Source organism: Meyerozyma guilliermondii, genomic scaffold, assembly GCF_000149425.1.
Source record: "Meyerozyma guilliermondii ATCC 6260 scaffold_2 genomic scaffold, whole genome shotgun sequence".
Lineage (NCBI taxonomy): Eukaryota > Fungi > Ascomycota > Pichiomycetes > Serinales > Debaryomycetaceae > Meyerozyma > Meyerozyma guilliermondii.
Genome location: NW_001809799.1, coordinates 1,448,378 through 1,472,227, shown reverse-complemented (window position 1 = coordinate 1,472,227; position 23,850 = coordinate 1,448,378). Strand labels below are relative to the sequence as shown.

General features: G+C 44.5%; 11 protein-coding genes across 11 annotated transcripts; 7 read left to right on the top strand and 4 right to left on the bottom strand. All coding sequences in view use genetic code 12, as the record gives it.

Moving 5' to 3' along the window:
* Positions 1 to 267: 267 nt before the first annotated feature.
* PGUG_02033 (uncharacterized protein) lies at positions 268 to 1,005 on the top strand (the record flags this gene model as incomplete). Its single annotated transcript, XM_001486312.1, has 1 exon — positions 268 to 1,005. One exon carries the CDS (start codon positions 268 to 270, stop codon positions 1,003 to 1,005), a length of 738 nt encoding a protein of 245 aa, XP_001486362.1.
* Positions 1,006 to 1,109: 104 nt separating this feature from the next.
* Positions 1,110 to 8,087, top strand: CAS4 (Cas4p; the record flags this gene model as incomplete). The annotated part of the gene is made up of 1 exon (XM_001486311.1): positions 1,110 to 8,087. One exon carries the CDS (start codon positions 1,110 to 1,112, stop codon positions 8,085 to 8,087), a length of 6,978 nt encoding a protein of 2,325 aa, XP_001486361.2.
* A 108-nt stretch (positions 8,088 to 8,195) lies between these two features.
* Positions 8,196 to 9,218, top strand: PGUG_02031 (uncharacterized protein; the record flags this gene model as incomplete). Its single annotated transcript, XM_001486310.1, has 1 exon — positions 8,196 to 9,218. The coding sequence occupies one exon, from the start codon at positions 8,196 to 8,198 to the stop codon at positions 9,216 to 9,218; it is 1,023 nt and encodes a 340-aa protein (XP_001486360.2).
* Positions 9,219 to 9,308: 90 nt separating this feature from the next.
* On the bottom strand, positions 9,309 to 11,111 carry PGUG_02030 (phosphatidate phosphatase; the record flags this gene model as incomplete). The annotated part of the gene is made up of 1 exon (XM_001486309.1): positions 9,309 to 11,111. One exon carries the CDS (start codon positions 11,109 to 11,111, stop codon positions 9,309 to 9,311), a length of 1,803 nt encoding a protein of 600 aa, XP_001486359.2.
* Positions 11,112 to 11,781: 670 nt separating this feature from the next.
* BZZ1 (Bzz1p) lies at positions 11,782 to 13,554 on the top strand (the record flags this gene model as incomplete). Its single annotated transcript, XM_001486308.1, has 1 exon — positions 11,782 to 13,554. The coding sequence occupies one exon, from the start codon at positions 11,782 to 11,784 to the stop codon at positions 13,552 to 13,554; it is 1,773 nt and encodes a 590-aa protein (XP_001486358.2).
* Positions 13,555 to 13,614: 60 nt separating this feature from the next.
* RPS7A (40S ribosomal protein eS7) lies at positions 13,615 to 14,181 on the bottom strand (the record flags this gene model as incomplete). Its single annotated transcript, XM_001486307.1, has 1 exon — positions 13,615 to 14,181. One exon carries the CDS (start codon positions 14,179 to 14,181, stop codon positions 13,615 to 13,617), a length of 567 nt encoding a protein of 188 aa, XP_001486357.1.
* Positions 14,182 to 14,349: 168 nt separating this feature from the next.
* On the top strand, positions 14,350 to 15,093 carry RKI1 (ribose-5-phosphate isomerase; the record flags this gene model as incomplete). Its single annotated transcript, XM_001486306.1, has 1 exon — positions 14,350 to 15,093. The coding sequence occupies one exon, from the start codon at positions 14,350 to 14,352 to the stop codon at positions 15,091 to 15,093; it is 744 nt and encodes a 247-aa protein (XP_001486356.2).
* Positions 15,094 to 15,356: 263 nt separating this feature from the next.
* ARF3 (Arf3p) lies at positions 15,357 to 15,848 on the bottom strand (the record flags this gene model as incomplete). The annotated part of the gene is made up of 1 exon (XM_001486305.1): positions 15,357 to 15,848. One exon carries the CDS (start codon positions 15,846 to 15,848, stop codon positions 15,357 to 15,359), a length of 492 nt encoding a protein of 163 aa, XP_001486355.1.
* Positions 15,849 to 16,048: 200 nt separating this feature from the next.
* Positions 16,049 to 18,310, bottom strand: PGUG_02025 (DEAH-box ATP-dependent RNA helicase; the record flags this gene model as incomplete). Its single annotated transcript, XM_001486304.1, has 1 exon — positions 16,049 to 18,310. One exon carries the CDS (start codon positions 18,308 to 18,310, stop codon positions 16,049 to 16,051), a length of 2,262 nt encoding a protein of 753 aa, XP_001486354.1.
* A 500-nt stretch (positions 18,311 to 18,810) lies between these two features.
* On the top strand, positions 18,811 to 20,478 carry ABC1 (protein kinase; the record flags this gene model as incomplete). The annotated part of the gene is made up of 1 exon (XM_001486303.1): positions 18,811 to 20,478. The coding sequence occupies one exon, from the start codon at positions 18,811 to 18,813 to the stop codon at positions 20,476 to 20,478; it is 1,668 nt and encodes a 555-aa protein (XP_001486353.2).
* Positions 20,479 to 20,616: 138 nt separating this feature from the next.
* PGUG_02023 (uncharacterized protein) lies at positions 20,617 to 23,784 on the top strand (the record flags this gene model as incomplete). The annotated part of the gene is made up of 1 exon (XM_001486302.1): positions 20,617 to 23,784. One exon carries the CDS (start codon positions 20,617 to 20,619, stop codon positions 23,782 to 23,784), a length of 3,168 nt encoding a protein of 1,055 aa, XP_001486352.2.
* Positions 23,785 to 23,850: the final 66 nt, after the last annotated feature.

Here is a 23,850-nt window from a genome sequence, read left to right as displayed (position 1 = left end):
GACCAACAATAGATCGAGAGACCGAACTTGTTTAGTAACGGAATTATACACGAAGGAGATCTAGAGTGTGAATCTTGGATTGACGTCAAATCGGGTAATTTTCTCAAAAAGTAACCGTTAAAGTCTCCTAATTTAAGTTTGAAACCTTCGATAGTGGCGCAAAGCGCTTATAAACAAACAATAGAATCTCAAACAAAAGCCAAGAAAGTCATCCCACTCTTGATTGACGATACTAAACCGAGAAAAAGGACAGATTTTGCTATTTACATGCTAAAGATGGCCGAAACTGACAGAGACGATATTCTTCATACCAAATCAGGTCAAGAAGGCCAGCTTCTTCCATCCCAATTTGATCTAGACGGCCAACCTGGAGACTATCCCACTTTGCAAAGACACCAAGTCGTGGACTTGGGCTCGAATTTGTACTCTGATAGGTCCTCTTATGTGGAAAATCCAATACAGGCCGGAACTGTGGAGATATCCAACGATGAAAGTCCCCGTAAGATTCAAATTCCATCGCCTGCACGCCAGTTTTCTCTTCAAGAGGCCCCAGTTATAGATAGGGGTTTGGGAATCCAGTCGATCGACTACGGCGAAGAAGAAAACGACGGCTTCGATATGCATGTAACCTCACCATTTTCAATTACCAAAAATAGTCTTCCTTTACAATCACCTCATAGTGTGATGGGAAATCATGAACCTTCACCACAGCTTCCACCTCCAGCATCGTCCAACAGCTTGAAACACATTGCAAATGATGAAGTTGCCACGTTACGCAAGAATTTGGTGACTGAAACCAAGACTCCGGCTGAGTACACTTTGCATATCATATTCACCCAGTTTGTTCGCCATGCCGAGCGAAAACTCAACATGTGTCTCGAGTTCCCTGAAAATGCCGAGCATCCCATCATAGATATACTCGGTGAAGGGGCCGATCCGCAGTTCGATAAGATTATCGCCAACTTGGGCTACATTGCCAGAAGGAAACCCAAGGCCAGTCATTGATAGTGTAATGTTCTGGCGGAAAATCAAAGAACGAAGTGGCAGCCTTGGCAGCTAATGAAGTAGGACGTCTTGTAAATGAGCAATCCACCAAGGATCCGCAACAAATGGCTCAAAACAGTACCGAACAACCGAAACCAAGGGCTAAAAGAAGCTTGAGTTTGATGAAATCCAAGAGCATCTACAGAATGACTGGTGCACACCGCCGCAACCAGTCATCTTCGTCGATGCCTCCTGCTCCACTGAAGACCTCCGAAGAATTGACTAGAGTTCTGCTCGATAAAAAACGAGATAGCTTGGAAGAGAGTATTTCTCTGACTCGAGAAACTGCCATTCAGGCCAGCCGTAAATCGCTTGCGCTGATATTTATTCTTTGCAGAGTACTCATAGAAGTGGTGAAGCAAACGTCTTTCGATAACGATGATTTGGGTGACAAATTGGAAGAGATTGTGTACACACAGTTGAAGTCGACTGATCCAGTTGCAACGAGTCAGTCTCTCGTCAGGTCGGCAAATTGGAACCTTTTCTCAGAGCTATTGGGAATAATGTCTGAAAAACGTTTTATGAGCGTTAGTGACAGGTTTATTGCTGACTTGGAGACTATTCCCCTGGTGGTCAATCAAGAAGACGAACCAAGGCTCCATCTTTTGATCCATGGCATGCGTTACCTCAAATTGACCAATTACCCATTGGAAAATTTTGAAGAAAGTGCAGACTTTTTGCATTCACTTTCAAAGTTTTTCGCAAAAACCCGAAATGAATGTCTTATATTTGCCTATTGTGAAGTTTTGAGTTGCCTCATGATACCCTTGGCCAATACTTTGACTGCAGAAGTTAACCATCCAACATGGCTGGAGGCCGTAGAACGCATATTTGATACTGGGTACAGACTATGGTATAACATAGCAAAGTCGACCCTGTCTTCCCAAAACGTTTCACTTGTCAATCCAAGCAATGGCTTGTCCATGCATCCTTCGATGTACGCTAATAATAGCTGGGCACTTTCCATGTATTTGATGACATCGGCATTATCAGTATCACGCAACGAACATTTCTCCAAAGTTTGGTTTCAAATCATCGAAGGCAACACATACAAGCTAAAAGCGAAAGTTGACCCCGAAGAAAAAGCAACCTTTATCATTTGCATTGCTCGCTTGATATGGGTATATCTCTATAGATTGCCAGAATCGTTGAACAATACAGTCAAGCGATTGGAGAGCTTATTCGATATACTTTTCTTTAATTCCTCGAACTATAACAAGAAGCAGCATTGGCTCACATCGGACTACTACTTGATCAATGCCCTTGTACAGTTGATCAGAATTGTTGGTTATCAGCATTTGAACTTTGTGCTTGATAATGTTCTCTTGAAATTATTGAAATCACCCTCGTTGGGATCGGAAAGACTGCTTTTTGTCCTCAAAAGTTACCTATTGATAGTCGAAGACCATGAAATGGGGAACAAGCCCGTATTTCCTACTGATAAGGTGTTCAGCTCCAGAATATTGGTTGAGGATTTCAGTGTTAATACAAAGCAAAATGCTCCGAAGGGAAAGGAAGAACAATCTCGCAAGAAAAATGTTACTATTAACGATTTCTTGTTCAAAGCACGAAACTCAAACAATGCTGCTTCTCACGACGAAATTTGTCGTACCCTTGGTATATTCTTAAAGACATTAGACGAAAAGTTGGGTTGTGTAATAGTACCACCAGAGCAATCCGGAAACATGTCGAAGTCATTGTCTCCATTCTCTGCCTTTAATTTCGGGATCGAGAATGCATTCCAACAAGTCCAAGACGTTGATATTGAACTTTTTGCAACTCTCATTGATGCCATTCCGTGGACCATGATCTCGCAGTCGGAAAAGCCATCTGCATCGGGCCTTTCATTCAAGGCAATAGTTGACTTGCTAACAAGAAATGCAGTACACTCAAACCCTCGTGTTAGCAAGGCGTCAGTCCAGGCGCTCCATAATCTTGCATCGAAAAAGAACGCCAACATACTTCTCTCGATCTTCGCTAAAATTGCGTTTCAATTCAGCGAAAAACCTGGTCCATCTTACAGCTCAAACTACTTCAACTCGAACGAGTACCTCAAACTTTGCAAGGTGTACGTGGGGCTCTTAAACTGCTGGCTAGTACAATTCAAAGAAACCTTATCCGAAACCAAGGAGAAAAAGAATCCTTTGGCACAAGATGACGAAATGATGAATCGTGATGTACTCAATGACCTATACCAAATCAACTATAAAACAGACGATATTCCCTTGAATACGGAGACTTCGCAACGGACAAATGACGATTTTGAATGGAAGAACATCATTACAGCAATTGAAGAGATTGAGGGTAATGCTCTTTATTTTATCTGCTCTCTGGATGCGAAAATCAGGCATTATGGAATCTCCATTCTCAAACTTGTTGAGCTGTTTGACCAGGTTATTTATAAAATCACGGACGAGAATGAGGTGAGTCTGACTACTAAGAGACCATCTCACTCACGAAGCGCCTCTAAGTTTGCTGCAGATATCGGAACTCGTCTTATCGATGTAATGGAAAACATAGACTTCTTCGGCTTGATTCGACCAATGAAGAATGAATTGAGTCTGGCAGAAACTTCCCGACTTGCTAAGTGGAAGAACAAGTCCAACACATTGATCAAGCTTGCTGAATCTGATCACGGTATTGACACCACTTTGTGGTTTCGAGTATACCCCAAAATGTTGGAAATCTTCTTTGAGCGTTGTCCCATGCCTGTTGCGATGTGCAGACTGATAATCTGTATTAGAATTGTTCAGATGCATGAGTTGGTATATGAGTTCTCTGAGAGTTATAACTCATTTACCAACTCGTTTTTTTCAAAGAGCACTGATTGTCCTCCAGAGGTTTTGGTCTCTCAATGGAGGCTTTATTTGATATTTGCGTGTTGCTCTTTGACCTCCACGAACGAGCAAAAAATCTCCTTCCCATCTCAACCAACGCATGGAAGAAAGAAATCGATGCAACTCTTTATCCAGCATCAGAAAATAACCAGTGCCAAGTCAGTCTTTAGAATGGTACTCCCGCTACTCAAAACTCAACGAACAATCATTCGAGATGCTGTGATATCTGGCTTAAGCTGTGTGAACGTGAACACATTCAGAACGTTCCTTGAGAACATTCCTGAGACTTTGAATGACTGGAATACACAGTCGTCACGTAGGGATGCTGCTGAGGATCGATTGAGAATTGAGGTCATACATGTTTTGTCTAACCTAACGAAACGTCTAGGACCTACTGAGGCAATCTACAAAGATGAGTGGATTGTGAAAAATCTCGTGGCCATGATTAAGCATCTCAAAACATTTCTTTCAGACCCATCAATTCAAACTAATGCAGAGTTTCAAAAGCTTCGTCGTTTTTTCTGCATATACTTGGAACATACTTTTATTGGATTACAAAAGAATACCAATATTGACCAATGGTTTCCCTTCGAAGCGAGAATAGGTTGCTTTAACTACCTCAAAGAATGGAGTCTAGTTGGTGAATTTGAGGATATTGCTGAAGATCGATACAGAACCATGGTGAACAAAGCCAACCAAAAGGAAGTCACTGCTGCTACTATTGAGATTGAAAAGAAGGCATTCCAGCACGCTTCCTTAAGCTGTATGGCAGTTCTCTGTTCAGGTCCAGTGAAGCAAGAAATAGAGTTGCCTGGCCAGGTGGCCGTGATGTCGTTTGACATTCCTGGAGTTATGGCATGGATACATTCGTTATTCAGCTCTGACCAGGTACACTTGCACGACATTGGTAAGTCTGCGTTAAGCAATCTTTTAGCGCAGAACTTTCACGTGAAAGAGATATACCAGGAAGTTGTTCGCCAATGCTACACATCTCAAAAGAGATCTGGAGCTACTGGATGCTATTTTGTTGTGTTTGCAGAAAACTACATGAAACGTAGTATAGCTGAAGACCAGGAAAAGCCGTATGAAGTGCTTTGCCTCTCGACATACTTGGTGGGCAATGAAAGCTATAATGTTCGGAGTGTTGCAGTGGAATTGTTAAACTACCTTGAGGCCAAACATTTCCAGAACCACTCAGTTGACAAATTCGTTGAAAGTGTGCACAGTAAATCAAAGGTGGTGTACAAGAAAGCGTTGTACGATATCTCAGCAAGTCTCGCACTTCTGGGTCCTACAGGATCCTTCATCAGGATCAGCTACTTGACAAGATACTTTAACGTTGTTGATAGCAGCTCCAGAAGAGATATACTCTCTTGCTTGTTGCCGTGGGTGCTGACCATCAGCCTCGAGTACGAATCCGAGAAAGCTATCTCCACACAGACAGAGAAACCACGCACGAGGAAACTCAATGGGCTGTCGACTATGGTTCTCAATAACTTGTTCGAAATTACGGTTAATTTCAGTTCAAAGATTCCAAACGAAGTCGAAGCACTTTGGGTAGCGTTGGCGGCTAAGCCAGAACATTTTGACATGGTGGTAGATTTCTTGATAAACAATTGTTTAGAGAGAAGAAACTCCCGATTTGTTCAGTACGCCCTTCAAGTCATTAACTATTTGGCATTCTCGCAATCAGATCAAAGCCACTTGATTGTGAAACTCATATCCAACTTGCAGGCGCGGAATATGGTCCCTACGCAGATGAAGGGCCAGTCTTCAAACGACCAAGGTGAAACGCATTTCCCCTACGAGGCCAACCTTTGGGAGATTGTGCCTTCCAGCGAGAAAGACACTGCCTTTTCCTTGGGTCAATTGTCGTTTATCTTCCTTAGGGACATATTTGTCAATCGCCATGATCAGATGGTTGAACACTTACCACTTTTGCTCCATGTCACATTCTCGTTGTTCGACCACTATCTTCCAGTCGTTCAAGAACAAGCAACGACGATCTTGATCCACCTTATCCACGCACTAGTTCCCGAAGTTCAACAGGGTCAAGATTTGATTCGAAGCTTGAGAAACAAAGATTCAAAGAATTTATGGTTCTACGACGATTTGAGTAACGACAAAAGAGGTGCTCAGACCCCTAAAAACATGGATTTGCTTGTTAGAAAGGTTTTCCACCTATTTACTCCTCTTTTACCGACACTTCAATATGACTGGAGTAGGGTCTCATTAAATTGGGCAACTACATGTGCTGTTCGCCATATTGCATGTCGTTCATTTCAGATATTCCGTTCCTTGTTTTCATTTCTTGATCAGGGTATGTTGCGCGATATGCTACACAGACTCTCCAATACAGTCTCCGATGACACAGCAGATATTCAGGGATTTGCATTGCAAATTCTCATGACTTTAAATGCTATTACTGCTGAACTTGACTCTGCCAAATTGATCGACTTCCCGCAGTTGTTCTGGTCTAGTGTTGCATGTCTCAGTACGATACACGAACAAGAGTTCATTGAAGTACTTTCTACGATGTCCAAGTTCATCTCCAAGATTGATCTTGATGCTCCTGATACGGTCTCTTGTCTCATATCGACATTTCCACGTAAATGGGAAGGGAAATTTGAAGGTCTCCATCAGGTCGTCATGGTTGGACTCAGGTCGTCTACTTCTTGGGAACCATCTATCAAATTTTTGGAAAAGCTCAACAAGTTGAATGATAGCGATATTCTTGGCTCTGGGAAATCACGCTTGTTGTTATCATTACTTGCCAATCTCCCTCGCTATCTTCATGCCCTTGAGTTGAAAGACATCACTCCCGACATTGAGACCTCGGCGATGACCTTGAGTAAAATGGCCGACGCAAATAGTCTTACATCATTGTCTCGAATCTTGGTTTCAATGTCCAAAAACCGATTTCGGTCCAAAAAGGATTTTTTGACCCAGACAGTTTCCACGATTAGGACCGATTTCTTCCCAGACTTCGAGGCCCAAACTTTGGTGACATTATTGAGCTTCTTGTCAAACAAGATACCATGGATCAAGCAAGAAACTATGGGGCTCTTATCTCAAATTCTCCCGGCGGTAAATCTCCAACGTGACGAATTTGTCGGTGTAGGTGCAGACCTCATCTCGCCGTTGTTACGGTTGTTGCTTACTGATTTTGCAGAGCAAGCGTTGGAAGTTCTTGACGAGGCAGTAGTGATTTCTGGATCACAGCTCGACAAAGACATGTTAAGAATGAGTTTAGGCAACTCCACATTGAAGAAAGAGTATGAGAAAACAGCAACCTTGTTCGGCATCCCCGATGAAAATGGATGGGGTGTACCAATGCCCGCCGTCACGGCCGGCCGGACCCGAAATAATGTTCACGCTGTGTTCTCAACTTGTGTTGTTGCGCCAGTTGGCGACGAAAATGAAGGTCCAGAAGCCCTCGATGACGAAGATATTCAATTTCATCGCGAAGATTACACTGGAGACTACGGCGACACGATCTCTGTGAATGTCGACGACCATGATGCAACTTTAAGCAATGTGTGGGCTGCCTTGGACGACTTTGATTCGTTCTTCACCAAAGAAAATGGTGGCCATGGCAACGGTATTCCCAACCCAATGACATTTGCTAGCAAAAGAAGAGACAACGGTAGACACAATCGAAACATATCGCAAGAAACTGGACATAGTAACTCCAGCGATCCAATCACTCCTATGGATTCAGTGCCATTGGTGTATGATAATAAGGCATCTGTGATTCTCAACCGAAGCTTAGCAAGAACCCAATCGAATTCCTCGTTCAAAACAAGTCTTGCTGACTCCATAGGGAACACCAACTACGTTTCTTCTCCAAGTAACGTTGCACGCCGGTCGTACATTCCATTCAGAAGTAGCCGACACAATACCCCAAGTATGAACAAAAACGAAGGAGGTTTCACATCTCCCCTCGTACCAGCTCCTACTACGTTTGAGATTGGTGCGAATTACAGGTCCTCGCCTTACTCTCGAGAAAAAACTAGTCCGTCTACAACTTCGCCAACACTCTCTGTGGCTAATGCACTGGAGAATGCAAGCCACGAAAAAAAGTTCGAAGGACTTCTTCATGGAAAAATCCGGTCCAAGAGACCACCAAAAGGGTCGCCTGGTAGCCCTAATAATAGCCCTGATTTACAAGCAAAGGGTCATTGGGCGAGAAATACTAGTACCTAGTCACTGGAGTTATATCGCTATATGTTCCTGCACCTGGACCGCTTAGTTCTCACGTGACGGTTCTTTGATCGCAATAAGAATTTTCACTGAGCACCCGTACAGGAACATATGCCACCCAAGAAGAAGCAGCCACAGCCATCCGACAAGAATAGAGCCAAGGCCAAGGCCAAGGCAGCAGAAGACAAGACCTTTGGGCTCAAGAATAAAAACAAGTCCAAGAAGGTTCAGGCACAAATCGACCAAGTTAAAGCAGGTGCCGATGGAGGTCTAGCTCGTAAGAAGGAGGCCGAAGCCAAGCGAAGAGCCGAGGAGAAAAAGGCAGCTGAAGAAGCTAAGAAGGAGGCAGCCGCGTTGTTCGGAATTGTCCAACAGAAAGTGCCTTTTGGAGTGGATCCGAAATCGATTCTCTGTGAATTCTTCAAGAAAGGTGTCTGTAATAAGGGAAACAAATGTAAATTCTCACACGACATAAACATTGGAAGAAAGGACGCAAAGAAAGATTTGTACACAGACGCTAGAGAGGAGAAAGAACAAGATACCATGGACAATTGGGACGAAGCTAAGTTGAGAAGCGTGATTTTGTCCAAACACGGAAACCCCAAGACCACCACCGACATTGTATGTAAATACTTCATTGATGCAGTGGAGAACGGGAAATATGGATGGTTTTGGGTGTGTCCCAACGGAGGCAATGAATGTAAATATAGACATTCGTTACCACCAGGATTCGTTTTGAAGACCAAAGAACAAAAGCGTCTTGAAAAAATAGCATCAGAATCCGCTCCAAAGATCACACTCGAAGAGTTTATAGAATTGGAGAGGGGCAAATTGGATCGGAGCAGCTTTACGCCGATTACGCTCGAGTCATTTGCAGAATGGAAAAAGAAAATTCAGGCCAAACGTGAGGACGATAGGTTGAAAGAACAAAAACTGGGTAAGCGCCCCAAGACTGGAAGAGAGATTATCTTGGAGAAGTTTGCTGATAAATACTATGAGGAGGACAATGATAATGGAGATGAGTGGGATTTGTCCGAGTTCCGCAAAAACTTGCCTGAAGATGAAACGAACATTAAAGATTATGGTGATGGACACGGCGTCAATGGCGCAAGTTCGATTAATGGAACTAGCTAGGCTGATACTAGATATTTGCATGGCATAACAATGTCACAGACGGTCTATATAGGACCAAAAGTCAGAATTCATCTGACCTGTATAAGTAATTCACAGCTGGACTTGTTTTTGAGCTATTTCTAAACTTGTCTTGAAGAAATCTTCGTCTTCATCCGTAAATATTTTGATCTGGGTATCTGTACCTTCCAATCTGTAGATTGCGCTGATGAGTCTCCTGATCCATGCAGCGCCCTTACTATCTATGTCTTCAAGTTCCTCAAAGTCATGAAAATGATATATTGTTTGAAGATCCAGTAGAAGCTTTGGGGGAGGACTCCATGGTCTACCAACGTCCACATTTGTCGCCGAACGTGAAGGTAAGGGAGGCGGAATATCTTGGGTCTTGAGATCGGAAAGATCAGAATCTGTATGTACACGTTGGGGCGGTGTCACGGGAGGAGGTTTCCGTGTCAAGTTCTTGCCCTTAAGATTCGAAGGTTTTTTAGGAACCATTGGGGGAAGTTTGGCTTTTCGTTCTTCTGGCGAAGCAGGATTTGAAGCGAGATCAATCAAGTTGACATCAGAATCGGCATTAGCTTTTTTCACCCGAGCTTCTGCCATTGTTTGAATGCGCATCAACCGCTTCATTATTTTCATATCGTCAACATCAGATAGTGAATCAGTGACATAACGAATAAAAATAGCTTTGATATTCTTTGGATATTTCACCGCGAGGTCGACATATGCCTCCAAATCCTGCTCTCCAGAATCTCCAACGCATATGAAACTTTTGTTTGGGAAATCTTCAACGATTTTGTAGAGAGATTTTTTCTTTCGAGACGAAGAAGGTTCCATAAGGTTGGTGATGATGTTACCTGAATACTGCTTTAAGTGGATGGAGCCCAATGGAAGTTTGACAGTTTTGAAATACTCGTTAATGACAGAGTAGAGCTGCCATGGGGAGTTCGACACATAATGAAACGAAACGTTGTGGGACTTGTAGAAATCAATATACCAAGCCACGATGTTGGGGATGTTCCAACTATTGATATCACTAAGGAGCAATTTTCGCATAAGATCTCTCTTGTCGCCGCATACACCCGTAAGCTTGATGGTATCGTCTATATCGCTTATAATTGCCAAGCCATTGCTGGAGTAAATCATCACGTCTTGCATTGCGAAAATAGTTTCATTCTGGAGCGGTTGCACCTGAACAACCGATGGCTTATACTTGACCCTTATGGTGGTTTCGAAGTGACCATTGACGTCAGTGGTCAATAGCGCTTGTTTTAGTACGTCTGTAGGGTAAACCTCCTCAGATCCCACGATAATGCGAATTTCTATGTTGGGCAAAGACCGTGCTATGAATGAACCCATACGCTGCTTAAGAAGACCATCAGACGACGAGTTCGATGACAGCGACTGTAGTTCCGCAGTTGTATCTCGGCGTGTGTCAGTGGTAGAAATCGAGGTGAGGTCCGATTCAACTGACAGCTCTGAGCTATCGTCAGGATTGTAGACATCTTGCGAGAGATGTTCGTCTTCAAGTTTACCCACCACCTGCTCCTGGCGTGCCGGGTTACTGGAACGAGTCAATTGCTTGGCTAACGATAGTATTAGTCGGTTTTTTCTGGTCATAAGTCCGGGACACCAGAGCCATCCTCTCACATCAACCAAGTACTCATCGTCTATCTTTCGAGTATATGATGGAAAAAGCGTAATCGTGGCATCTTTTGGGACTATTAGGCGCCCGGAATCATCGAATGCATCGTTAGGTCCTCTGGATAATCCGGTCAACAGGGTGACGGACTCGGCAAGTCGAGGAATATAGGTGTCTCTTGTGGCACGAGCCAACCCCAAAAAACGCAGGCGGCGGCTCTGGGGAGTCTCCTGCTTCGCGGGGGTTTCTGACATGATAAACTTTCGTCTCCAGAGACCTTCCCTGGCGGGATACCGGCGCTTTAGTGCTCCGTATTCTTTGTAAAAATCGACTAGTGCACGGACTCGAGATGGTTTCTTGATATGGCGGTTTGTACGCGGGATTAGTTTCCTGAAGAGCACGGAAGAGAGAAAATTAACGAGTTTGGAGCGTTTTCGACTCAATTTAAATAAAGTTGGTGGCACGGCAACCAAGAGAAGTTGAGAACGAGAGTGGTCGTGTCACGTGACGGCTGCAAATTGGATACGAATGAAGGAAAGGGAGATTTGTTTGGCGTAAGCTTCTGTGAAAGGTGAAATGGATTGGATACTTTTAGTTGGTGATAGGTGATAAAGTGTGATAAAGGATAAAAGTTTGAAGTTACTTTGCAAAGTTCAAACGAAATTTCAATTGAATTTCAAAATTTTCAAATTGTTCAAAATTTATGAATTTGATATAACAACCTATACCATCCCAACTATGCTTTACGTGTCTCTCAAAACAGACTCCCGGCATCCAATCGCGGATTCGTTCGGTTCCACTCGGACTTGGCTTGTATAGCGGAACACCCCACATTCGCGACATTCGAGGTGTCGCACTTTAGGAGTAACTTGATCCACCAAGTTTCCAAGCTTTAGCCGAGTTAATTCACCTAATCTCTCCAATATGGCATCTGTCCTGATAGGAGACGAGCTCAAGGACTCGTTCAAACCAACGTTGAAATGGGTCAATGGAGGCATTGATTGGCTTTCGGATGTCGAGGAATTCTACCGGGAAAGAGCCACCATTGAAAAGGAATACGCTGCGAAGCTCAAAGATCTTTGTAAGCGGCACTTTGAGAAGAAATCGAAGATAGCCACCGAACTTTCTGTGGGAAAAGAACCAAAAGTGACACCGGGATCATTGGAAAGTGCGTCGATGGTTCTTTGGACCGATGTGTTGACGCAAACGGAAGCCATTGCCGACGAGAAATTGACCTTGCACCGAGAGTTAAACGTCAAGATTGGAGACAATGTGGTGCTGTTGAAGGGGAAATGTGCAAAACTCTCGCGTCACATTGAATCTATTGACGAATACTTGACCAACGAAAAGACATCCACCGAGGAAGAGCTTCTGAAGGCTCGTAAAAATTACTACTCTGTATGCCAAAGCACAGAAAACGTACGACAGAAAACAGAAAAATCGTCCAGTGACAAGTATCAGCGTAAATTACTGGAGAAAGAGGTCGATATGAACATTGCCAAAAACCAGTATCTTCTCAAAATCAATGTGGCTAACCGCCTCAAGGACAAATACTATTACCAGGATCTCCCCGAGCTCTTGGACTACTTTCAAGAGGTCAACGAGGCCCGGGTGGCCATTCTCAACAAGCTTATCAAGAACGCATCGATTGTTGAACGCAACTCGCACGATAGAATCAAAGAGAAACTTCATTTAATAGATAAGACTGTGGACCAGAACAACCCCACCCTCGACACCGCCATGTTCGTGAAGCACAACAGTTTTGACTGGAAAGAACCCGAGGATAACTACTTTATTCCTAGTGATATATGGCACGACGACGAGAGTCTAGTGACAAAAGAACCTGAATTGACGGAGTTGAAAAGGATCTTGAATCATAGCTCGTCTGAGTTTTCCAAGTACGAATCTTTGGCGTTGGATACCAAGCAAAAATTAGAGGAAGCCACTATCCAGCGCCATAAAGATCAGGAGAGTATAACGTTGAAATTTGATGGCTCATTCTCCACCAGTTTGAGCATTCTTCAGCGATTCATGAAGGACGATACCCAGCGAGTGAAGAGTGAAGTAGAGATAGAAGTGATTCAAAACTACGCTGGAGATAAGGACTTATCTCATTATGAGGAAACCAAGAAGAAGAAGTCTCGGTTTGGATTTCTCAAAGGAGGAAAACAACAAGGAAATGGAGGTTCCGATGTCACCTCGATCCACACGGTCAAGTCGGTAGGAAGTCACGACAAATCAGGGTTCCTCAATTTACGAAGAAACAAAACCAAGTCTTCAATGTCGTCTTCAGGACCTACGGCTAAAGCGTTGTATCCATACGAGGCAGCTGGAGATGACGAGACCGGTATGGTGAGTGGAGAAGTGATGGAAATATTGGAGTTTGACGACGGTTCAGGATGGACGAGTGTTAAGCTGAGCGGTGGTCAGGGTCTAGTACCTACTTCATACCTTGAAATTTTGGATGATGGAGGGAAGAAGAAAGGTCCATCGGTACCGCCAAAGAGAGGAGCTAAGCGAGTTCAATATGTCGAAGCTCTTTACGACTACCAAGCTGATGGAGATGATGAAATCAGTATTCGAGCTGGAGATCGTATCGCAGTGATCCAGGACGATACAGACGGAAGTGGATGGACTGAAGGAGAAATCAATGGAGAACGAGGAATGTTTCCAACGAGCTATGTAAAGAAAATATAGAGACCAGTACAAATCAGTATTCGTATGATGTATTCAGCTATTAGGACTAATTCACAGAGTTTAGTAAACTTCACCGGGGATTTCAAAAACAACCTGCTTACCAGTCAATTTGGTGTATAATTGTGCAAAGGAGTCCAACTTGTAGTCGACGGCAGTGGAGTCCTTGGAGTCCAACAACACCTTGTGGATCTTGTTACCACCAACCAAGTATCTGACTCTCTTACCAACAATCTCAGTAGGGAAAACCAAGTCCTCCAAGAGCTTGTCGTGGACAGCAGTCAAAGTTCTGGATCTTGGTCTCTTTTGCAATTGTCTCGATGTTCTGGAAGGCTTTGGCAAGATTCTTCTCTCGGCCAAGAACACAACGTGACGGTCGGGGAACTTCTTCTCCAACTCTCTGGTTAATCTAGTTTGCACCTTTCTGTAGGCAATCAAAGATGGGCATGGCACAAAGATGGCCAAAGCCTTTTTTCCACCGTTAACTTCGACTTCTCTGACGGACTTGAATTGCAAAGGTCTCAACTCAGCCTTGAGGTCGGACTGTTGTTCAAGGTCAACGAAGGCCTGGGCCACCTGCAATTCCAACTCGGATGGCTTCTCAGAAAGAATCTTGTTGCTAGCAGACATGATGTTAGTGATGAACGAATGAATGGAAATTTTTCGCAGCGGTGAGAAAAGAGTTGGTGCACGTGCGCGTGACTGCTTTCGAGAGACCTATACCCATAAACAATATGCAGTAAGCACACCCACCACCACACTGGAAGAGGTGGCTCCCTGCAGGACTCATCGCGGTTCATGCTCCCCACATTTGTCCGCTTCTCCCGCATCATGAGTTCCGGAATTGAGCATGCTAAACGTATGGCTGCGTATAAAGCAGTGGACGCCAACTTTCCTCCCCATGCCAAGGTTGTAGGAATTGGCTCGGGATCCACTGTGGTTTATGTTGCTGAGCGAATTGGCCAGTTGAAAAATAAGCATGATTTTGTATGTATTTCCACTGGATTTCAATCAAAACAACTCATTATAGATAATGGGTTGACTTTGGGGGCCATTGAGCAGTTTCCCAAGGTGGACATTGCCTTTGATGGCGCCGACGAAGTGGACACAAACCTCAATCTCATTAAGGGAGGTGGCGCCTGTTTATTTCAAGAAAAGTTAGTTGCAAGTTCGGCTGACAAATTCATTGTGGTTGCAGACACCAGAAAAAAGTCACCCAGCGATTTGGGGATTGCGTGGCGTAAGGGGGTACCAATTGAAGTGGTGCCCAATTCGTATGCTGTGGTGACCAGACAACTCAAGGAATTGGGTGCAAAATCCGTGGTGCTCCGCCAAGGAGGAGGAGCCAAAGCGGGACCGGTGGTTACTGACAACAATAATTTTCTTATAGATGCTGATTTTGGCTCGATTTCTGACCCTGGAAGCCTCCACCAGCAAATCAAGCTTTTGGTGGGGGTTGTGGAAACGGGGTTATTTGTGGATATGGCTCATACGGCGTACTTTGGGGATGAGAGCGGCGAGGTGAGCGAGCAGCTGAGGTAAAAAGAAGTAGAAGAAATTCAGATAAGATGGATAGTGAACTTTAAAGATATGAATTTAGTGCGAATGCGGGGGCGATGAGGTGGGGCAGAAGTGAATTATTAGATCTGGAGAGGTAAGTGATTTCACGAATATAATGGTCACGGACATAATGGTCACGGACTCGTATAATTCACTCTTTTCTTCTAATTTAGTCCTTTTCTCCTCTATCACTTAGTCTCTTTTGTTCTCTCATTTACTCTCTGTTCTGTCGTCGGTATTATACATTACTTCTTGCTATGACTAGATATCCAGTTCAACGTCTCCACCAACCCAGTTCCGTCGATTGCGACCGTGGGAATCACAGACCAGGTGTGGTTTCCTGAAAGTTTATTAAGCTCAAACTTTTCAATAAGTTCCTTGGGCTTGATGGCCCCAGACATATCCTGTTTGTTAGCCAACACTATGAGAAGACAATTGGCCAATTCCTTGTCGGAAATCACCCTCATAAGTTCACTTCGTGATTCTTCCAACCGCCCATGATCTGAACTATCCACCACATAAATAAGAGCATTTGTCCCTGTGAAATAATGTCTCCATAATGGGCGAATTCTTTCTTGTCCTCCACAATCCCACACCGCAAACGATACGTTTTTGTGCTTGACGGTTTCCACATTAAATCCAACCGTAGGAACGGTTTTGGATGTCTTTCCAAGTTTCAACTTGTACAAAATGGTGGTTTTACCAGCATTGTCAAGCCCCAACATCAATATCCGCATTTCGCGGTTCTTGAAGATTTTCGACTGGATTAGTATACATTGCCATGCTACATATGTTGTCAACTTACCACCAAAAGTCCCATTCTTGTTGAGATTCACTTACCGTCTAATTTGAATCGCGTACGAGCGTGCGCGACCCAGCCAACCACCAGTGCGGCGCGCACGCTGATGCTGCTCACTACTGATAAAATTTGCAGCCATTATCCACTCCTCTTTTTTCTCTTCTTGTCACTTTTCACCTTGTCCACTACACGCTCAAGTGACAACTTGACGTCTCCATTGGTAAAGTGCTTCAAGTCGAAATACTTGGGTGCAAATTCCACAAGCCATTCGGGATTCACTGTGGTCACTGTACGAATATAATTCTTGGAGGTGAGCACAAATTCGTTGTATATCACCCATTCAGGCTCCACCGCCAACACTGTGGATGGGTGGATCAACACATCTTGGTTATCTTTGACAGTAATGTATCCTTTGCTACCACTGCGCTTTTTAGCTGCTTGCATGAAAAATCCAGCCGCCAATGCTTTGCGGACATAATTGTGGTAATTGCGGCTCTCTCCAGGAGAAATCAACTCCAAGTCGTGAGAAACCATGATTCGGCGCAATTGGGACCGGACATTTTGCCCAGAAGACAATGAACGATACGACAAAAAGTTGTCGCGACACCATTGATGCAACCCTACCGAGTGGGCTTCGTCAGAATTGAACCCATCATAAACATTCAACAATGTAAGATGGTCTCCGTCAGGATGAGCAAATGCCATTTTGGCCTCATCGGCTCGTTTTCTGGCGGAAGCGGGCCGCACAAATACATTGGGAACAGATAATAACGCAACGATGGTGAGTATTTCCTCCGAACATTTGAACGCTGGGGATCCAATTAACATCACAGCAAGCATGGGGTCCAAGGGAAACTGCGACGCTAACCGTCCCAATGCCGTCAAATCTCCTTCGTCAGAAAGACACTGCAAGTAATTCAACTCCTCCAATGCTCTCATCATGGTTTCCGGCGCCGGAGGATCCATAAAGTCAAAATGTACCAAATCGTCGATTCCCAATTTTTTCAATTCCAACACTGTCGACGCCAAATTACTGCGCAAAATCTCGGGATATGACTGCTCAACAAGCTCTTTTTGAAACGCTTCTTCGGTGTATAAACGGAAACATTTTCCGGGACGAGTACGTCCAGCACGTCCGGCACGTTGCTGGGCTGAAGCTTTAGAAATTGGAGATACTAACAAGGATTCCACTCTTATACGAGGATTGTACACTTTCTGCTTGGAAAATCCTGGATCCACCACATAAACGATACCGTCGATAGTCAACGAAGTCTCGGCGATATTGGTAGAAACAATGACTTTTCTTCCAGCACGGCCATTGGGGGTGAGTTTTTCAGGTGCTGGCTCAAAGATCTTTTGCTGCTGGTGTGGTGGAAGTGAACCGTACAATGGATATACTTTGAGAGGGCCACAGTTTTGTTCACGAACGAGTTCATCACCCTCCAAGGCTATTCTACGACAAGCGTCTTCGATTTCTTCTTCTCCTGTAAGGAAGAGAAGAATGTCTCCGTCGTCTTCCGTGGCATGAATCTGCAAAACCGTTCGAATAGCTGCATCGAGGTAGTCCCGCTGGAACTCGGGCGTATAGTAAATTTCGACGGGATGAGTACGACCAGGTACAGCCAACAATGGAGCATCGTTGAAGTATGTTTGGAACTTTTCGGCGTCTAATGTGGCCGACATGATGATAATTTTCAAATCTGGGCGACGGACACTCACTTGTTTGATCAATCCCATGAGAATATCAGTAGCCAATGTTCTTTCGTGGGCCTCATCCAAAATGATACACGAGTACCGACTCAAGTCGTGGTCTTCCATGGCCTCACGAAGCAACATACCATCAGTCATATACTTGAGAATTGTCTTGGGAGATGTCTTGTTCTCAAAACGAATACTATAACCAACCTCTTGGCCCAATTCTACATCCATTTCGTCGGCAACTCTCTTTGCAACCGACATCGCTGCCACTCTCCGCGGCTGTGTACACGCCACCTGGGACCCCACAAGATGGGGCATTTCGTCGTACAAGACGAATTGAGGTATTTGGGTGGTTTTACCAGATCCGGTCTCACCAACGAAAACCATGATTTGTGTGGAATGGAAAATCTCGAGGAATTGGTCTCGCTGCGCATGCACCGGAAGATTCCGGCGCACCTCAAGTATATCAAAGTACTTTTGCGAGAACTTGGCCCCGGAAAAAGGATTAGTGGAACCAGATTCCAATTTCTGGGCTTGCTCTGCCGTGGTGCCATGTCTCTTTAAACCAGCAAACTCACCTTCATCGTGCACTTTCATGGGTGTATTTTGGCTCGCGTGAGGATGCTGCTTGAGACTCTCTTCGGCCGCCTCCGCCACCTTCTCCGCTTCGCTATCGGTTTTTTGCCGTTTGTGAGAATGCATAAGTGATGCGATGAGATGGCTGAATGAGAATACTGAAGCTTCCTGCAGGAGAAGAGTCTCACGCTGGCTTCGAGTCTCGAGCGCGGTTGCATATTTCACACCCACACACCGCGTGCGCAGCCACGGGCGGTTCTTCGGACAAATGGCACTGGCCAGTGCTCACCAGCGAAAAAGTGCACACCCTAGAACAAAAAAAGATACATGGTACCCAGTTCAAGCTGGAATCTAATTCTGCTCCAAAAGTATTCATTTCTACAGTAGTTTTTACCCTGGAATTTCTGGGTACTGCATACAACCGCTCGGGTCTTCGCAAAATCCACTTGCTCGTTGCATCTGATTAAGTTTACTTTTTCTACACGTTGTTGCTGTTTAGTTGCTTTTCTTGTTTGGTATACATATCGTGCTAAAAGTTACAGGAATAGTAAAGTTACAGTACAAGGGATACTACAAGGATACTACAAGATTCTTCAAAAGTACAGGTACAATAGTTCAAACTGAGTATGTCTGTTGCGTACCAACTTGCTGTCATTGCATCGTCAGCATGTACTGTCGCCAGCAAAACCGCCGAAGTCATGCTGCGCGACTTGTCGAGGGTGCTAGCTTCGAGAAACGTGTCGCAAGTTGTACAATTTTGTGACCTGTCAGCTTCAATGTGGTCTGAAGCTCAAGAAAAGCTGGCGCAAGCTCGCCAAAATGCGGTTGCTGGTCGTCCCAAAAAACCTAAATCAACCCAGAAAACTCAAAAGCGCCACTACTCAACCAAATCCTTCACCTCGTCGTCGGGGTATGTTGAAGGACCAGAAGAATCAAAAGTGGTTGGAACCAAGGAAAAACCCACAAATCCACTTTCCAGCAGTGAAGTACCCAGCACCAGATTAGCGAGAATTTTTCATTACGGCTCGCTAGCGGCAGGAATGGGATTAGGAGCCGCCACCCAGGGTCTCAAACATTATGCTTCCGGAAACAAATCGTCGTTGAGTGTGAAATCACTCTTGCTTTCTCCACAAAATATCGAACGAATGGCTACCAAATTCTCCAAAATGCGTGGTGCTGCGTTGAAAGTAGGTCAAATGTTATCGTTCCAGGACCTGCTGATACTACCTGCTGAGATCCAACAGGTTCTTTTGCGTGTGCAAAACCTGGCTCATTACATGCCTCCGGGCCAACTTGAGAGAGTAATGCTGCGGGATTTGGGTGATAATTGGAGACTGCGTCTTTTTGCTTCTTTTGATGATGTTCCCATTGCAGCTGCTTCGATCGGCCAGGTGCACACAGCAGTCACAAAAGATCTTACTCCAGTGGTGGTGAAGGTACAGTATCCTGGTGTGGCTACTAGTATTGATAGCGATCTCAATAACTTGCTCATGTTGTTGACGGCCTCCTCCATTCTTCCAGCTGGGTTGTTCTTGGACAAGACCATAGCCAATGCCAGAACTGAGCTCAAATGGGAATGCGATTATATTCGGGAAGCTCAGAATTTGATCCGGTACCGTGATATTCTTTCGGATGACGAGGTGTTTGCGGTTCCAAAAGTGCTCCATGAACTTTGTGGAGAGCACGTTTTGACCATGGAAAGAATGACAGGAACAGAGATTGTCAAGGGCAATTGGGACCAGGAAACTCGCAACTGGATCGCCCTGAACATCATGAGATTGTGTTTGCTTGAAATCAAGGAGTACAAGTTTATGCAAACCGACCCCAACTGGGCCAATTTCTTGTACAACGATGAGACTGGCAAGATTGAGCTTTTGGATTTGGGAGCTGCTAGAGACTTTAGCTCCAAGTTCGTGGAAGACTATGTCCAGGTTTTGCGTGCTGCCGTACGCAAGGATCGTGATTCTGTACAACACTATTCGAAAGAGCTCGGATACTTGACAGGACTCGAATCGCCGCAAATGACAAATGCTCATATTGACTCGGTTATGGTACTTGGAGAAGCTTTCTCACCAGTTAACAACAAGGGCCAACCATTCGATTTCAGCAAACAAACCATCACCGACAGAGTCAAGGACAACATCGGCGTGATGTTGAGCGACAGACTTACACCTCCTCCCGAGGAAACATACTCATTGCACCGCAAGTTGAGTGGAGTATTTTTGCTCTGTGCTCGTTTGCAAGCAACAGTTCCATGCGAGGACTTGTTCCGCGACATAATTGGCTACGAATAAGGTAGTTCACGACCACTAATAGAATACGACAATAGATAATAGGTATGGAATACGACTACAATGAATAGTGATGGAATACAAAATAGAATGAGTAAAATGAGCAGAATGAAGTAAAAGTTGCAAATTAATTTCAAGAAAATGATTCGAGGAATGGAATTGACAACTGGGTACAAATTTTCCAAAATACATTTTTATATAAAACTAGTTCTTGCTTCTTCAATTCGACTCTTATCTTCTCTCTTATCTGCAGGCCGTGAACTTTCCTGCATCGCTTTTCGTGATAACCAGAAGGGTTATATGCTGGAACACAGTGTCGAGCCGCCAACGCCTTCCGAGGCTCATTCGTCATCCAATGATGTTCCTGGCAGCCCGAGTAATCTCTATGAACCTTTAGGGGACGATGACGTTTCTACAAGTGACGAAAATACGCCTCTCAATAAAAGAAACTGGACTTTTCAGCGACACAATTCGGTCATTCTTCCCGAAACCGGAGAACGAGTCCAGCGGTCGATGTCGTTTACCAACTCCAACTTCCAAAGTTTCAATATGAATGGTGAAGAGCTGTTTTTGGCTGACGGAAATGAACAAAACTCTTCGTGGAGCACGTATACCCAGCAAATAAAGACATACTATGACAACGAAATGTGCCGAAAAGTGCTTAAATGCTCAATAGCATATACCATAGCGTCTCTAGCCGTGTACTGGGGCCGTTTTGATCTGATCCTTGGAAAATCAGACTCCAAACATCTCGTTGCTACTGTCGCAGTCTACTTCCATCCGCTGAGATCCAAGGGTTCGATGCACCAAACCCTCTTATTTGTGGTTGTTTCGTTGCTATTTAGCTTTCTGGTATCCTTTGCATGCCGTATGGTGTCCCATAGTTTCTTTAATTCGGGCCAAGATGAAGTTTCATACTCCATTGACTTGGTGGTGAGCTCGGTATCTTTGGGTATAGTGGCCTATATGAAACAAAAGGTGAACAAACAGACGTTCAACACGGCTTGCTCCCTCGCCTCAATTGCAATTGTTGCTTGTATCGTGAAGGAAGGAAGTATGAATGCTGCAAATATCCCCATTGAGAGACTCACTTCCACCCTTCGAGTCGTTCTCGTAGGATGTGCCATATCAGTTCTTGTTTGCTATATCATCTGGCCCGTGAGTGCCACAGACGAGCTTCGTTCGCACCTCAACGACTCGTACAATATCATGTCGTCGCTTCTTTCAATAGTCACCAATCGGTTTTTGTCGTGTGGAAAATTCACCAAAAAAGACTCCGATATGTTTGATTTGCTCAAGAAGAACATTTCCCTGCTCAACACCTCACTAGAAGAAAGCAGGTACGAGCTTTTCGCATTGGGAAGAGAATTAGAATGGAAAGTGCTCAACCAGCTAGTCACCAAAACCATAGCTTTGGCCCGTCATTTGCAGGCTTTGCGAAGCTCCAACGAAATGCAATGGGAGCTCCTTCACGACTCCAACCAGCCGCTGGCGGTCGCAAGTTTGACAAGCTACAGAATCTCGGAAATGCCATCGAAATCTGGGGGAACCTCGACCGACGAAGTGATGGACTCAACCCAATTATTTGAGCTTTTTGTTCATACTTTGGCACCATCTACAAAGTCGTTTCTTTTCACCATCAAAAGCATTTTGAGCGAGGTTCCTTTCGAGGATTTTCATGAAGATACAGACACAAGATTCACCAATACCGTCAACTACCAGCACTCGCTTCGCAGCGCCGTTGCCTTGTTCGAGGACAAGCAGCAAGCATCTTTTGAGCGTATATACTCGCAGGATGTGTTCAAGTCGTCTCAAAGTTATCTTTTCAGGACCAACGTTGAAGAAGTGACGGCGTGCTGTGGAAATTTTGCTTCGATTTTGACATTATTTGCCCGGGAACTTCAGGACTTTTTGGTGGTGACGCAGACCTACGAAGAGTCAAGAACGGGACCTCGAAGCTGGAGCTGGATTAGACAGCTGTGGAGCTTGGAAAAAGGTGGAAATAGTACGGTATCGTTCATGGATGTTCTAGAACAGCGGTTGAACTACAGCGTTCCTGCTGGTGAGGAAAATGAAAGTAGATGGGGATACTACTTCTGGAGCTGGTTTCGAGCGTTTAAACGAGTCGAGGTTCAGTTTGGAATTCGGGTAGGACTTGGTGCGTTTGTTCTCTCGCTTTTAGCATTTTATCCTCCAACGAAACAAAAGTTCATAAACTGGCGGGGAGAATGGTCTTTGACGATATATTGCATTATGATGAACAAGTCTTTGGGAGGAACAACCATGACTGTTAAATGGAGGTTTATTGGAACATTTTTGGGCGCATGTTCTGCGTATCTCGTGTGGATGATTTCCGAAGCCAATGGTTATGCGCTAGCATTTATTGGGTTTTTGATCTCTCTTCCAAGCTTCTATATCATCCAGTTCTGGAAAAAGAACAATCCGTTTGGACGGTTTATTCTCTTAACGTACAATTTAACTGCATTGTACTCATACGGAATGTTGCAACATGATTCCGAAGACGGTCAAGAAGGTGGAGAAGATCCCATTGTGGGAGAAATAGCCTTCCACAGATTCATTTCTGTATCTGGAGGAGTGCTTTGGGCACTAATAATGGCTTCTTGCTTCTTGCCCAATAGCGCTCGTTCTCGATTAAAGTCTGCAATCACCTTACTTTGGCTCAGAATGGGAATAATGTGGGACTGTGGTCCGCTAGGATTGACGGAAGAAGTGACCAATGGGGTGTGTCTGCGGACACTAGTGGGACTCAAGGATATAAAGGGTATGGCCAAATTGCTTGGAGAATGTGAGACGCTACTCAAACAAGCGCCCATCGAATTCAGACTTAAAGGCACATTTCCCAAGCAAACATACGAGGGTCTTCTTCGCCATACATCTTCAATCTTGAACGCGTTTGAGAACATCCATATCATGATAATGGCAGAACCACAACCCACAGAAAATGAAGTGTACGTTTTGGATTATATCCAGCAAGAATTGCAAGAACTTCAACATCGAATCTACTTGATTTTTTTCATGCTTGCCAGCTCCATCAAGCTCGGGCTTCCACCACCGTCCAAACCAGCGTCCACAGAACACGCACACGACCGCATGCTTCACAAACTCAGCGAAATTCGAATAAATTCGTTATCAGATTCGCAGCTCAAACTCAAGAATAGTGACTATGTTCTTTTGTATTCTTACATTTTGGTGGCCTCGACTATCACCATGGAACTAGACAATATCATTGTTCTCGTGCAACAATTGGTGGGCCAGACCATCACCGACGAAGTGCTCCAGTTGGTGTGAGCTGCAAATGTTGCAAATGTTGCAGATTAGTTGAGGTACTGCATCTGTTTACACCCAGCCACCGCA